Source organism: Sturnira hondurensis, unplaced genomic scaffold (assembly GCF_014824575.4).
Source record: "Sturnira hondurensis isolate 20B ecotype Veracruz unplaced genomic scaffold, ASM1482457v3 Scaffold0006505, whole genome shotgun sequence".
In the NCBI taxonomy this organism is placed as follows: Eukaryota; Metazoa; Chordata; class Mammalia; order Chiroptera; family Phyllostomidae; genus Sturnira; species Sturnira hondurensis.
Window position 1 is genome coordinate 5,701,812 of NW_028079136.1, and position 13,342 is coordinate 5,715,153.

The window sequence follows — 13,342 nt, forward strand, 5'->3', positions numbered from 1 at the left end:
CCCTCACTCAGAAGCTGACTGAGATCCCAGCAAGAACCAAGTCTGACATCAGGGGTCTCTGGGCCTTTCTCTTTGCAGGAGCAGTTAGCACACCTCGCTCATGGTTACAGTGTCAGGCCTTGGATGTGCCACCCGTCTCCGGGCTGCGGGAGCAGTCCAGAGTGTTTGCATGTGCTCCTCCCACACAGGCCAGCCAAGTAGTCGGTTTGTCATAGAGGACTGGCTACATAGATACTTCTGGGGCCCTGCCCAGGGAGCTGGCACATGGTCATATTTCTTCAGAACCTCAGCACCATAAGTTTGAGATTAAGCTGCTACCAGTAAAGGAAAGGAGGCTCAAGAGAAAAGAATTTGACTCTGTTCCTTGTCCACTGTCAAGAATAGAGTATGCACAGACCACACATGTACCTCCGGCTGTCTGTTCCATTTCACATCCCTTAACTGGGGGTCTCTGAGCTCCTGCCACAATCCGTCCGGACTACCAAAACTCAGCCATGGCCTGTCACTGGCTTTCCCCAACAGATGACTCACCTGTGGTCCATCGCCCTGGTATCCCTTTGGATTTTGTTTTTTGTCCTCACTGAGGGCATCTTTTCATTGCTTCCAGAGAGAAAGGAAGGGAGAGGGGACCAATGTGAGAGAAAAGCATCTATTGGTTGCTTTTCTCCTGTGCACACCCAGCCACCTAGTTACATCCCCTCACTGGGAATTGAACCCACAAACTTTTGGTTATGGGTCAATCCTCCAACTGAGCCACACTGGCCAGGGCCCCCTAGATTTCTGTTTCCAGCCTCCTTGTTCTAAATAGAGTGCTTTGATTGCTAAGATAAGCTGTTTAAGCTAACTCAAGTTAAGGTGGTTAGAGATACCACAGACTCTCTCATGGACGTAGGAACTGAAGGACAGCCGGACAGGGGTACTCGAGCTGGGGGCCACTAAAACCACAGCAGGGGCAAGGTGATCTCTCTTGTCTCTAATTCTGTTCGCCTCATGCTTCACCTCCTCCTTGATCGCAACTGGGTTTCTCTGCTTGCACACAGCCCAACAGACCCCCCATCCCCAATCTACCTAGCCTTATCATTCTAGTGGCCACCACATTTGTTCTGTTGATTGTCTTATGTTGATTGCCTGTAGGTGGGGGTTAGAATTACCTCTCTTCCCTGCCCCGACCCTGGCCCTCTTCTCTCTTATTCACCTGCCAAACCCCGACTGTGGAGAACCCTCATCAACCGGGCCTCTACTGGGGCCTGGCCAACCACTGCTGGATCTGCAGACAGCAGAGAGGGCCTGGTCCCAGGCCCCCCAAATAGCTGGCATGTTGCTCACTCGCCCCAACCCTCAAGAGCAAACACTTCTATCCATCCAGGCACCTCTGAAGGCCATTGCACTACTCCTGTGGAAATGGAGAGGTGAAACACCTAGCACTATCTCGTGTATGTGCGTGCATGTGTACCTTTTGTTTTCACTTAGTCTGGCTCAGCTCCCCAGACCCAGCTTGCTGTTTAACATGTGAATACTTCTCCTTCAAAGGGACTGGTCTTGACCTTAGCACCTTTACACAAAGCAAAAGCCGGTGCTTGCTGGTTTCCATAGTATCCAAGGGGCCTTAGGTTGATTGCGAAAATGGGGCCTGTCTCAGTGGAAAGCTTGTTTCTCCTGAATTGATGCATTTGTCTTTCTGTTCCTTTCCCTTTGGTGTGGCCGCCCCTGCCCTGGTGTTCAGCTGCAGAACTCTATGAAGACCGATTTGTGTCTTGATCAGGGCCCAGACACAGAGAACGTTCCCATCGTGTATATCTGCCATGGAATGACGCCCCAGGTGAGTGCTCTGAGAGCTCCTGCCCCAGGTGGGGCAGTGTGTGGCTGGTGTGGGGAAGGATGGTTAGACTCTGTCGCCACTCTGGGCCCAGGGGCCTCAGGGGCTTTTCATTAAGAAGTGTTGTCAAGGGCCAAAAAGGAGAGTCCTGACTGCCTCCCCTGGAAGGAGGCAAGGGGGTGCAGATGCCAGGGTCTTCCAGTGTGGAGAGCAAGCAAGGCGGCAGTTTTCTACAGAGGAGCGCCTGCCTCCTCTAGGGGCTCGAGGCCAACTGCAGCCCTGGCTCTGGCAGCCATGCCCTTCCCTAGCAGGAAGAACCCCGGGCCCCCCAAACTCCCGGGTACCTCAGAGTCCTTTCGGAGTGCCAGTTCAAGGCCTCCAGCCTCTGCCCTTCAGCAGATCACAGCTAAGGCCCGACTTTATAGCCACAAGGCCCTCTCTAACACCATGACATTCTCCTGGTGGAGACTAAAGAGCAGCTGCCAGGAAATAGGTTCTAGAAACACCATACTGTGCCCGCCCATCCATAGCCCAGGCTTTATATGCCTAAAGAGGATGTCAAGGACACAGGCAAGAGAAATGGCTTATTCAATAATGTACGATGGACAATCATCGACCAGGAATACCATAGACTAACCTGTTCTGACTTGACAGCCTTTTCAGAGTTTATTTATCTTACCTCCAGAAATGCACAATGATTTAAAAAATACCTTTTTTTAAAGGTATTTTTAAAAAAGGTATTTTTTTAAAAAGTATAGAAGATACATGTATTTGTGCAATTACAAGTTAGTGTGTCAAATAGTCATTACCTTCCTAAACACAACTGAAGGACAGATAATACGATGTGTGTGTCACCTGATGTGCTGTGCTGAGACTTCCCGGCAATCGCCCACTGTTACCCCCACCACCTCGTTTGTTCTGGTGCTGAGCTGCTGTGACATCACCGACTGGTCAGTCACAGGTCAGCACAACACACTGTCCCCACACTGCACAGCATAGCAACTCACACTTCATTCTTACAACGATGTGACTTTTGCCATGGATGCCTGTGTTTTATGTAAACCTTGTACTAACATATGACATAGGCTACAGAAAATGGAAAAATCAAAATATACAGATTATTATCTTTTCAGAGCAAACATACTCCTGTAACCAGCACCCAGATCAAGAAAAAGGACATTGTTGCTTGATTTTGAATCTTGCATAAATAGAATCACAGAGTATGCTTTCTCATGTTGGCTTCTTTCTTTCACCAGTATATTCATAAAGCATATCTATGCCGTTACATGGAGTTGTAATTTGTTCAATTTTATTACTATGTAGTAATCCATTTGTGAATATACCATATTCACTACATATTCTATTGCTGACGGGCACATGGGCCGTTGCCGGTTCGGGAGTATTACCAGGGCTGCTGCTGTGATCATCTTTGTTCACGGCTTTTGATGCCCATATACAGTCATCTCTTCTGTGTTATACCTGGGAGCTGAATCACTGAGTCGTGGGGTTGACATGTTCACTTTCAGCAGGCACTGCCTGGATGAGTCTGCGAGGGCTGCTGTGACAAAACGTCACGGCCGGGTGGCTTAAACAGGGGTGTATTTCCTCACAGTTCTGCAGGCTGGGCAGGCTGAGATCAAAGTGCCACCGATTTGGTTTCAGGTGAGAACTCTCTTTCTGGCTTGCAGGTGGTCACGTTCTCAGTGTGTCCTCACATAGCAAAGACAGGGAATGAGTGAGCGCTCTGGTGTATCTTCTTAAAAGGACACTAGTCCTATCAGATCGGTGCTCTACTCTTATGACTTCATTCAACCTTAACTTGAAAATTTGGAAAATTCTCAGCCTACCCATATTGCAGAAACATGAGGAAGCTTGTTCTGAAGAGAATACTAGAAGCGTGACTGAATCATCATTTGACTAAGAGATCATGGGTGGGACTCACGGAATGAATCAGCCATCGCAGGGACAGAAGCCAGAGATAGAGATGGGGCTATACCAGCAGAGACACTGCCAGTTTGAACTAAAGAGAAAGGGAGACAGGATGAAGGCAGGCTGTTGGATTCTTGGCGTCTCCAAAATGGGACCATAGAGCTATTCAGTTCTTCAGGCCCTATTCCTGAAGAAAAGGGAAGAATGGTGCCAAAGGCAATTGGGAGATTATCAGGGCTGCCGCCCCACCACAGGCCCGAAGGTAAGGCTGTTTCCTCAAAGGGTAGGCATGCCTCTTGGGTTTCAGTGGGCCAGGATGACCCTGCGAGGGGTCTCTGGGTGGGACCAAAGCAGTGAGAAGCTTGGGCAGGACCACCCCAGAGAGCCAAAGGGGCAGGGAGCCCTATAGAGCCATGGGGGTGTTGCTGCCACCACACTGGGCCTGCAGGTCAGAGTACTGAGCCAAAGAGGATACTTCTTGAGCCTTCAGATCTCGTGGAATTTGCCTTGCTGGGTTTAGGACTTGGTCGGACCCATCAGCCCTTTTTCCCTTCTACTCTCTCCCTTTTGGAATGTGCCTGTCCCATCATCATATTTTGGAAGCACCTAACTTGTCAGTTTACAGGTTCTTAGCTGAAGAGAAGTTTTCCCTCCAGATAAATCATACCTGGAATCTCATGCATGTCTCATTTAGAAGCTCTTTGGACCTTAGACTTTAGAGTTGACACTGGAATGAATTAAAACTTTGGGGGCTGCTGGGATGAATTAAATATATTTTGCATGGGAAAAGGAAATGAATTTTGGGGGTGAGGGGCCAGGAGCAGAATGCTATGGACTGAACTGTGTCACTGCCAAATTTATATGTGGAAGTGCTTGCTAATCCTGACTGCACGTGGAGCATGGAAGTAATTTGGGATATATAAGGTCACAAAAGTGGAGCCCTGATCCTTTAGGATTGGTGTCCTTATTAGAAGAGACACCAGAGAGCTCTCTCCCTCTCTCTCGGCCATGTGAGGACACAGTAAGAAGTTGGACACAGCAAGCTAGGAGGAGAGCTCTCACCAGACACTAAATAGGCCAGCACCTTGACCTTGGACTTCCCAGAACCATGTGAAAATAAGTTTCTGCTGTTTGAGCCAACCTACCTGTGGTGTTTTGTTGTGACAGCCAGGGGCAACTAATAATATTTCAAACAGTTTTCCAAATTGGTTGTATCAATTTTTACTCCCACCAACCATATATTAGAGTACTGGTTGCTATACAACCTTGCCAGCATTTGGTATTATCTGTCATTTTAAATTATAGGCATTGTAGTAGGTCTGTAGTGGTATCACACTGTGATTTTAATTTGCATTTCTCTGATTGTTAATGCAGTCAGGCACCTAAATTTTCAGCTCAGAACACCCTGCCTAGTTCTCAAGAGTAGACCAAGGTGGCCAGGTCACAAGTAGTTTGGCCTTTTGGTAAATTTCCTTTCTGCTTTTTAATACTTACCATCCAGGAGACCATGGGTGAACCTGCTTTTAACAACTCTACGTGGAAATCTGCAGGGCTGGGGCTAACCTGGACCATTGGACAAATGTCGGTGTTTCCCCTGTGGCATGATGGGTGACTGCCTGAACAGAGGCTGGCAGTCTGCCAGGTGCAGACGGTTCAGTGTGGGACGATCTGTATTATGGTTAGGAGCGTGGGTTCTAGAGCCAGATTGTCTAAATTCAAATGTCCGCTTTGACAATTTTTAGTTGTATAACCTCGAGCAGGTTTTCAAATCCGGGCTGTTTTCTTATTTGTAAAATATGATTAGTAATGGCATATACCATAAAGCTTGTTATGAAGATTTAATACATGAAGGCATTTAAAGCATGCCTGGCATATGGTAAGTACTCAATAAATGTTAGCCATCGGTATTGCTATAATGATAGTAATAATAGAGCTCATTTAGCCTTGCTCAGTGTAAATACCCTCAAGGTTTTAGCTCCAAACTACACTAGACGAACCTTCCTTGACTTCATGTTCCATGTTCCATGGGTTTCTTCCCTGGTCAAAGCCCACCTATAGACTGGCATCACTGAGTTGCTACGGCAGCAAAAATACAGCAGATTAGGGGAACCGACAGGGAGCAGGGCATCAGGAAGCCTGAGTCCTAGGCTTGATCTTGCAGCATACTTGTGATGTCCCCTTAACTGCCCCTGGGACTTTATTTTGTTTTAGTCTTTTACTAATGTATAGTCTTACTATAAAGCGCACAGTGTGCAGCTCAATGAATTTCTGTTGGTAGACACTGTACAGTTACCACCCCTATGAAGCCCTCATCCCACTGAGGCTCCTCCTCCCTCCTCTTGGTCAATATCTCTGCCCAAAGCCAACAGTTCTAGTCTCCAGTACCACTGACTGGGTTCGTCTGGGCCTGTCCTTGTATCTGCAAGTGAGGAAGCTGGACTGGCCAGCTCCATGCCCAGCTCTGCCAGCTCTGATGATCTGTTTACCTTGAATCCTTTTGTTTTGAATTCACTTTGCCTGGGAATCTGTGAGTTTGTCCTGTGCTTGCCAGGAATACCGGGAGCTGTCTTCCCTTGAAGCTGTGTAAGTCAGCTTCTTGATGTGAGCTATAGCAAGTCTTAAAGACTTGGCCCCCCTCCCCATTCCTCAAAGCCACAGCACCCTCATGTACCTGGGCTACACAGAGAACACTGGGTCCTGTTGCCCTCTCCCACCAGGCCCATAGCTGGGGTGCACAGCTGTCCTGCTCGGAGGAAAGGTTGCTTTAAACCAGCCTCAGATCAGACATATGTCCCAGAACAGGATGGTATAAGGACTCTGCTGTGGCAGGATCTTGTTGAATCTGTCCTGCCCAGTGAGCCAGAAGAGCCAAAGAGGACTGGGTCATCCTGCAGATGGGTTGTGTGTTCCTGGCCAGAGTCCCTCTACTCCTATATTGTTTCCTAGGACAGCTGCAGCAAAGGAACACAGACTGGATGGCTTGATCAACAGAAAGTTATTGTATCACAGTGCTGGAGGCTAGATGTCCAAGATCAAGGCCTGAGTAGGGTCGTGCCCCCTCTGGAGGCACTAGGGAAGGGTGTGTTCCCTCTCTGAGCTCCTGGTAGCTCCTTGGCTTGTGGCAGCATCCCTCCAGCTTCACAGGCTGCCGTTCTCCCGTGCACTTGTCTGTGTCCAAATTCATCCTCTTCGTAAGGATGCCAATCCTATTGGGTTAGGAGCTCACCCCACACCAATCTGACCTCATCCTAACTTAATTAATGACATCTGCAACAACCCCATTTCCAAATAAGGTCACATTTGGAGGTACTGGAGTTTAGGGCTTCAACATAGGAATTTTTGAGGTACGCAACTCAATGCATAGTACCACTACAAGAGAAAAGTGTGACTAGAAATCTGACCTCCATGCCTTGGCTGGAAAGTGCTTCGTGTGACTTCCTCTCAAGTCTTTGGCCCGAGTGGGCCACCTGGGCCTGCCTAACTGCAGAGCGTGTGGGCAGGTAGGGTTTTCTGCATACCCAGGAAGCCTGGTCACTGTCACACCGCTTAGGATGGTTTCTAAATCAGTCTCACTTCGGGCAAGTAAGAAAACAAGGAAATGGCCTCTGGGGATGTGAACTGACCTGCCTGAGGTCACAGCACAAGCTACTGGCAAAGGCAGAACTAGGAAAGAGGCCTATATGTTGACTTCCAGTTTCTCCTCCAGTTTTACTCATTAAACATAGGATAGCTTGTCTTTCAGAAAGTCCTCATGTTTTAGAAAGTTTCGCTTCCCCTGAAAAACTGATTTGGTCTAGGGTAGGAATTTTTTTTTGTCTTTTTCCCCCTACAGCAACTTATCATATGGCTGACAGCAGGGTCCTAAGACATTAGGGACCCAAAGACACCTTGGGTCACAAAGTGAGGCTGGGTTCTCATTTGGGTTTAAACCCTTTCGGAAATTTTGCTTAAATTTTGTTTCAAAAGTTCACTCTGATACGGTTATGATATACCCAGGTCTCAGGGAAAGCCCCGGGTAGAAGAAAGCATAGTACAACTAACCAAATTAGTGAAGGGAAGCTGCGGGAAGCATGCTAATTAATTAATGAGTAAACATAAGCATTTCATTTAAATTAGCAGCAAATTTCAAGCAATTCTCAAAATAACTGAGAATATTAGTCCTAATTAGTGTAATAGCTTGGAAAATTTCTTCTACTGGGAAAACTACAACAATAGGGTCTCCCCATTGACTTTTTACTTATTCAATCAGTCACTCATTCATTCATTCATTCATTTGCTCATTCAAGAAACATGCATTGAGCAATATTTTAAGCCAAGAATTATGACAGACAAAGGCATCTTTGCCCAGGTCCCCGAGCTGGCAGAGTCCCGATCTAGAGAGGGAGGCAGGCACTTATTAACAGATCATTACAGTTCGTACAAGGCAAGCACGTGCAACCTACTGCCCCAAACCACGTTCTCATCAGCCCATCAAAGGAGGGACTACAGGACAGGACAGTGTCTGGGGACTCCGCTCATTCTTTCTGCCTAAATCTTCTAGACTATAAAAGACCCAGGGAAAATTTTTCTATGGGAAGGTAAATTCTTGGCTGTAGAAGAAGGAAGATGAAAGAGACTTTAATTCCTTCTAAAGCTTTTGAAATACCGAAGCTGCCACATTTATGCTTCAGGAAGTGCTTTCTGACTCAAGGTGTAAAGATTAGAGTCGAGTTGAAAGGAGTGTTCTATTTTTACCCAGAGCTGAATTCGCGTGTTAGATCAGGTATAATAAAAGTAAGGAAAGTGTGGGGTTGTAATGGACTTTGGTACCGTTGCTTCTTGGAATTTATTTATCATTTGTGAAAGTTCTTATTTGGCTATACATCTATATACACACAGACAGAGAGAGAGAGAGATGAATGAGCAAACTTGCTTATTTCTCCATATGCTACTTCTCTAGAAACTGCCAATCACACATGGGGTCAGAGTGATGCCTTCATCCCCACTGTTTGGCAGTTACCCAGTGACAGTGCGTGGAACATTAGAGGCCTCTCATGGATTGTGCTTGAACCCCCAGACCTTTCAAGTAACATCTCGGGGACAAGTGAAAAGGTTTCATTTTGTGGGCCAAGAATTTAAGTCATCAGCCACTTTTCTGTGAACTTTGAGAGATTTCTCCACTTCTCTGTGATTTTTCTTTCTAAATAAATTAGAGTGCCAGACACTGATTGGCTGTGAGGTTTTGTAAAACTTCCCTGGGTTTACCCCTCGGCTCTGATGGGATGAAATTGCGCCCTCCACCACTCCTTGTGTGTGGCTGTATTGCCCAGGTGCCCTCTGATCGCTGGTGAATGGTGGTGTGGGGCCCTGACTGGGTTACAGTTTAAAGGGAGCCTCAACCAGCCCTGCAAATTTGGCTGGTCCCTTCAGGCCTGCATTATTTGGGGCCTAGTCCAGCTAGAGTTGTTTGGATCTCATTGTTTATTGGCCTCTGAGCTGAAGCCTCGTTTCATTCCGGGGGCCATGGTTCCCATAGGATGCACAGGGCGTGGTGCCTCTGGGCGGTGCAGTGGCCCGGCCCCGTAATGGCCCTGCTCTCCGCACTCCCTCTGGACGGTGATCCCTCACCTCCTCCCTGTGGCAATTCCACATCCACAGTGCAGGCTGGATGTCTGAGGGAGTAGTTGTTGCTCCTGGGGACCCAGGGCAGTGACAGTGCACTCACAAGCTTGGGGTCAGGCAAGGCTGGCACCTAGCGCTAGTTCTGCCCATACCACACGTGTGATCAGGGCAAGTGGCTTCCTCTCGCTCATGCCCAGTGATGCTTTCATCTGTGGATGCAGGACAGCAACATACACTGAAAAACTGGGAGGGTGCTGATGGTCTGTATGTGACAGCACGTAGCCCGGTGCCTAGACTACGTGGTAGGTGTTATTAATGTCAACCCGGACGGCAGCCTCTTCCAGAGTGAACGAGGGGTGCACCTGAGGCTGGAATGAGTAGGGCTGACCACCTGCAGTCAAGTCTCCCCTCCCCAGCCCAGGATCCCCAGGGCTGAAGTGGCCCCCTTCATCCTTACAGCTCTTGGAGACGTCTATGGAGACCAGGTGCCCACTGCACCTGGCTTATTTCCCAGGGCTCAGGAGCTCCTCTCTGACTGCTCCTCAGTAACTGATGAATGAGTGAGTGGTCTCGTTACTGGAGCCTGCAGCCTCGCTCTTCCCTCCAGCCCCATTGAAAGAACGTGATCTAGCCTGTGCTGGACCCGTGGGCTGCTTGGGTGCAAACCCCTGCTCGGCCACGTCTTAGCCGTGTCACCTGGGACAGGATACTTCATTTCTTCTTACCTTAAATATCTGTAGTTTAAAACAAAATGCGCTTCATAGTAAATTGTACTTAACTATGTTATTTTTTGTTTACTAATATACATTATGTTTATAAAAGATACGTGTGTTTATACGTAATTATTGTGTCAGTCTCTAGACTTTCCATATGTCAATTCACTTCATCTTAAAACCACTTTGTCAGCTTATTCCCACTTTAAAGATGCTGGCTCAAAGACATAGAGGTGTACCCAAGTCCCCACTCCTAATACGAGGTGGAGGCAGACACGTGGTGCTTAGAACATGGGGGTAGGGGTAATTGCGTCACACCCGAGAGCGTCCTCTCCTGGGTGAGGAAGGAGCTGACAGGGGTGCTCTCTCTCCCAGCACTGGCTCCTCCAGAGTCAGTCTGCTTCCACAGGGTGGGGCTCCCTCTCCATCACCCTGCTTTTGGAAAGCACCTTGTTTCCACATCCTTTTTGGTCACTGCACATGGAGCAGAGCTGGTGGCCCCAGCACATCAGCTCAGTGTGGGGTGCGGGTCCCCAGGGAGGGGGTGGGCGGGTGTGCTGGGCACACAGATGTGGCTGCCTCAGTGGTGACCTTCTCTCTCACGGAGTGATGGCTGCTCCCCTCGCTTTTTTAGCTTCGGCGCTAAAAAAGGAGCTGCCTGATTTGTTATTCACTCCACATGATATGTTCTTCACGTCCAAACTCTTCAATTAGAGTGCTAAACAGCAAGTTTTGCATGACTTTTATTAAGCTCCCACAGGCTGGGAAGAAGCAGTTATTAGCAGCACCACAGTGGAGCAACGCTGAGGAAAGTGGTTCCAGCTCACTACCCAGAGGGAGGCTGAGCCTCCTCAGAGCTTTGCTCCTCAGCCCTACGTGGACATGGGAACAGGTCCCTGAGCCAGCGTCAGAGGAGCTGAGCTTAGATCTCGCGTTGGCCCTGCTCTCTCTGACAAGGCACTTTGCCTCTCTGGGCCTCAGCTTCCTGGTCAGGAAGATGTCACGGGTTGGAGATGTAGATAAAGTAACAAATCCATATGTGCCTTGGACCAAAACTGACGTAGAACTGGGCTCAGTGACGTTAGTTTCTCGTTCTAATCAGGGAAGTCTGTCAACATTTTTTGAGACCTTGCTGGTCTGCCCAGAGATGATAATACTTAACAACAGCTTACGTTTAAGCATGTTTCTTTGCACATATAATCTCAGTTAATACTCTCAGCAGCCCTGAGAAGTAGGTTCTGCTCTCACCCACTTGTACAGGGGAGAAAACTGGGCCCCAAGGCACAAAGTTACTACATGGGAGAACCCGGCTGCCTGACCGCAGAGCCCGTGCTCAGAGCTGGACTCGGGACTGCCTCCCTGGTTTCATTCAGTGTGTAGCTTCTGCTCCCAGGACGTTCTCTGGACACCAGATGAGACAGTGAGCCTCCCCAGTGGGGTGTGCCGAAGCTTGGTGTCTGGGAGGTGTCAGAGCACGCTTGCTGGGTGAATAAAGGCTGCAGTGAGAGGTCGGGGGAGGGGCCTCAGCTGATTTACCCAACCACTGGGCGTGCTTTTCTTCTTAGGATGTAAAGGAAGACTGAGTCTAATTTGTAGTTTTCTCCCTGGAAGATCTTGTGGCAGGCCCCTGAAACTGGACCGAAGAGATTTGAAAATGCCCCCCCGCCACTGACACTGCCCTGCCCGCACACCCTGGGCCAGGACGCAGGACGCAGGACGCAGGGAGTCCAGCTCTCTCAGCTCTGACTCATGAGGGGGGTCTGCATGTGCTTCTTGCCTTTGGGGTCCCCTCTTCCTCCCAGGAACTGGGGCAACCATCTCCCCATTGGAAGGTGTCTAGTCTCAGCATTGCAGGGCCACTGCATCAGATCCAAAGCCCCCGACTTGCCCCACCTCTTATCCTTCAGTCTCAGCCTAAGACCACTTCCTGAGGTGGTCTTTCCTGACCACCCTGTCTACTGCACTCGTTATTCTCCAGTCTCTGCACCTGATCCCTGCGTCACAGTTCTCGTACCGTATGTAAGCACATCCACTGTGCCCAGCACACTGCCTGGCTAGGAGCAGGCGCTCATGCACCTCTGGTGGGTACATGGATCTGTGCATCAAGCTGGTGAATTTTTGAGTCAGTGAAGGGAGTTTCCTAGCAATCCGCTCAGACACACTGGCTTTGCCACCTACCAGCCTCGACCCAGAGCCTGACTTCCCCTCTGTAAAATGGAGCAAAAGCCATCCATCTGATAGAGTTTTGTGAGGATTAAATGGAGAGATACATAGGGTTCTTAGCCCTATGCCTGGCACACAGTAAGTCCTCAACCAGTATGTTGAGGTTGCTCTTGCTTTTATCGGTGGCATTAGTTATTATTAGTCAAGGTGAGGTCTGGTGGGGCCTCCTTTAGTCCTGGTCTCTTTTTTTCCTGGAGACCCAGGGATGGGAGCTTGGGAGGTGCGCCCTGCTCCTCTGGGATGGAAGCCAGATCCTGGCCATTTGCTTGATTGATGAGGGCCAACCACTGTGTGCATTTGGGCAGGAATGGGAGACACCTCCTTCCATCAAGGTCTCTCCTGCTGCCAAGACTTGCTGGCACATGGAAGTTGGCCTGCCTTTTCATTTGACTCAACTCCCAGGTTCAAGAAACTCCCCAGGCCCCAGGGTTCTCCTAATGGTAAGGCCACATTGACTGATATTGCCTCCCACACCTGCCTTGGAGCTTTCCATAACTCAGTCTCCACTCCAGACTGCCTTGAAGAACTGCATCCAGGAAAGCCCAGCACAAGAGCAGTGAGCCAGCAACAGAGGATAAGTTGTAAGCATTCTGTCTTAGGAGGGAGTCAGCTCTTGAATAGCACAGGTACAAACCCCCCTGCCCCGCCCCCCACCCAGGGACTTCCTCTTTCATCTAATTGGAGCAGAAAGTGGGGAGCTTTCCTCATAGTCCATGTGAGTGCTATGCTGCTCTTTGCACAGAGTACAGACCCTCAAGTAGTGAGCGGCATTATTCTCTGCTCCTTGCTGCTGTTTCTCAGTAGGGTGCCAGTGGCATTTTGGGCTAGGTGGTTCTTCCTTGTGTGGGACTGACTGCTCTACTCAAGTGCGGGATGTTGCCCCTTCCTGGGCCCTGACCAGCAACAGTGTCAATGTGGGGCCCAGACACTCCCGTGCATTTCAAAGGGGCCCTGGAGGAGATGGTACCACCCCTAACTGAGAATGTGACCAAGAAGGAGCATAAGAAACTGGCCCTGGGATTTGGGAATAGTTGGTGGCACTGAGTGGGGACATTTGAAT

At 49.0% G+C, this 13,342-nt stretch overlaps 1 protein-coding gene across 1 annotated transcript in view; it reads left to right on the top strand.

The window, feature by feature from the left end:
* GALNT18 (polypeptide N-acetylgalactosaminyltransferase 18) overlaps positions 1-13,342 on the top strand; it is a 316,738-nt gene that overhangs the window by 271,049 nt on the left and 32,347 nt on the right. The window contains exon 9 of the mRNA XM_037050063.1: positions 1,724-1,819. Coding sequence (XP_036905958.1) covers positions 1,724-1,819 — 96 coding nt within the window. The remainder of the gene's footprint in view (positions 1-1,723; positions 1,820-13,342) is intronic.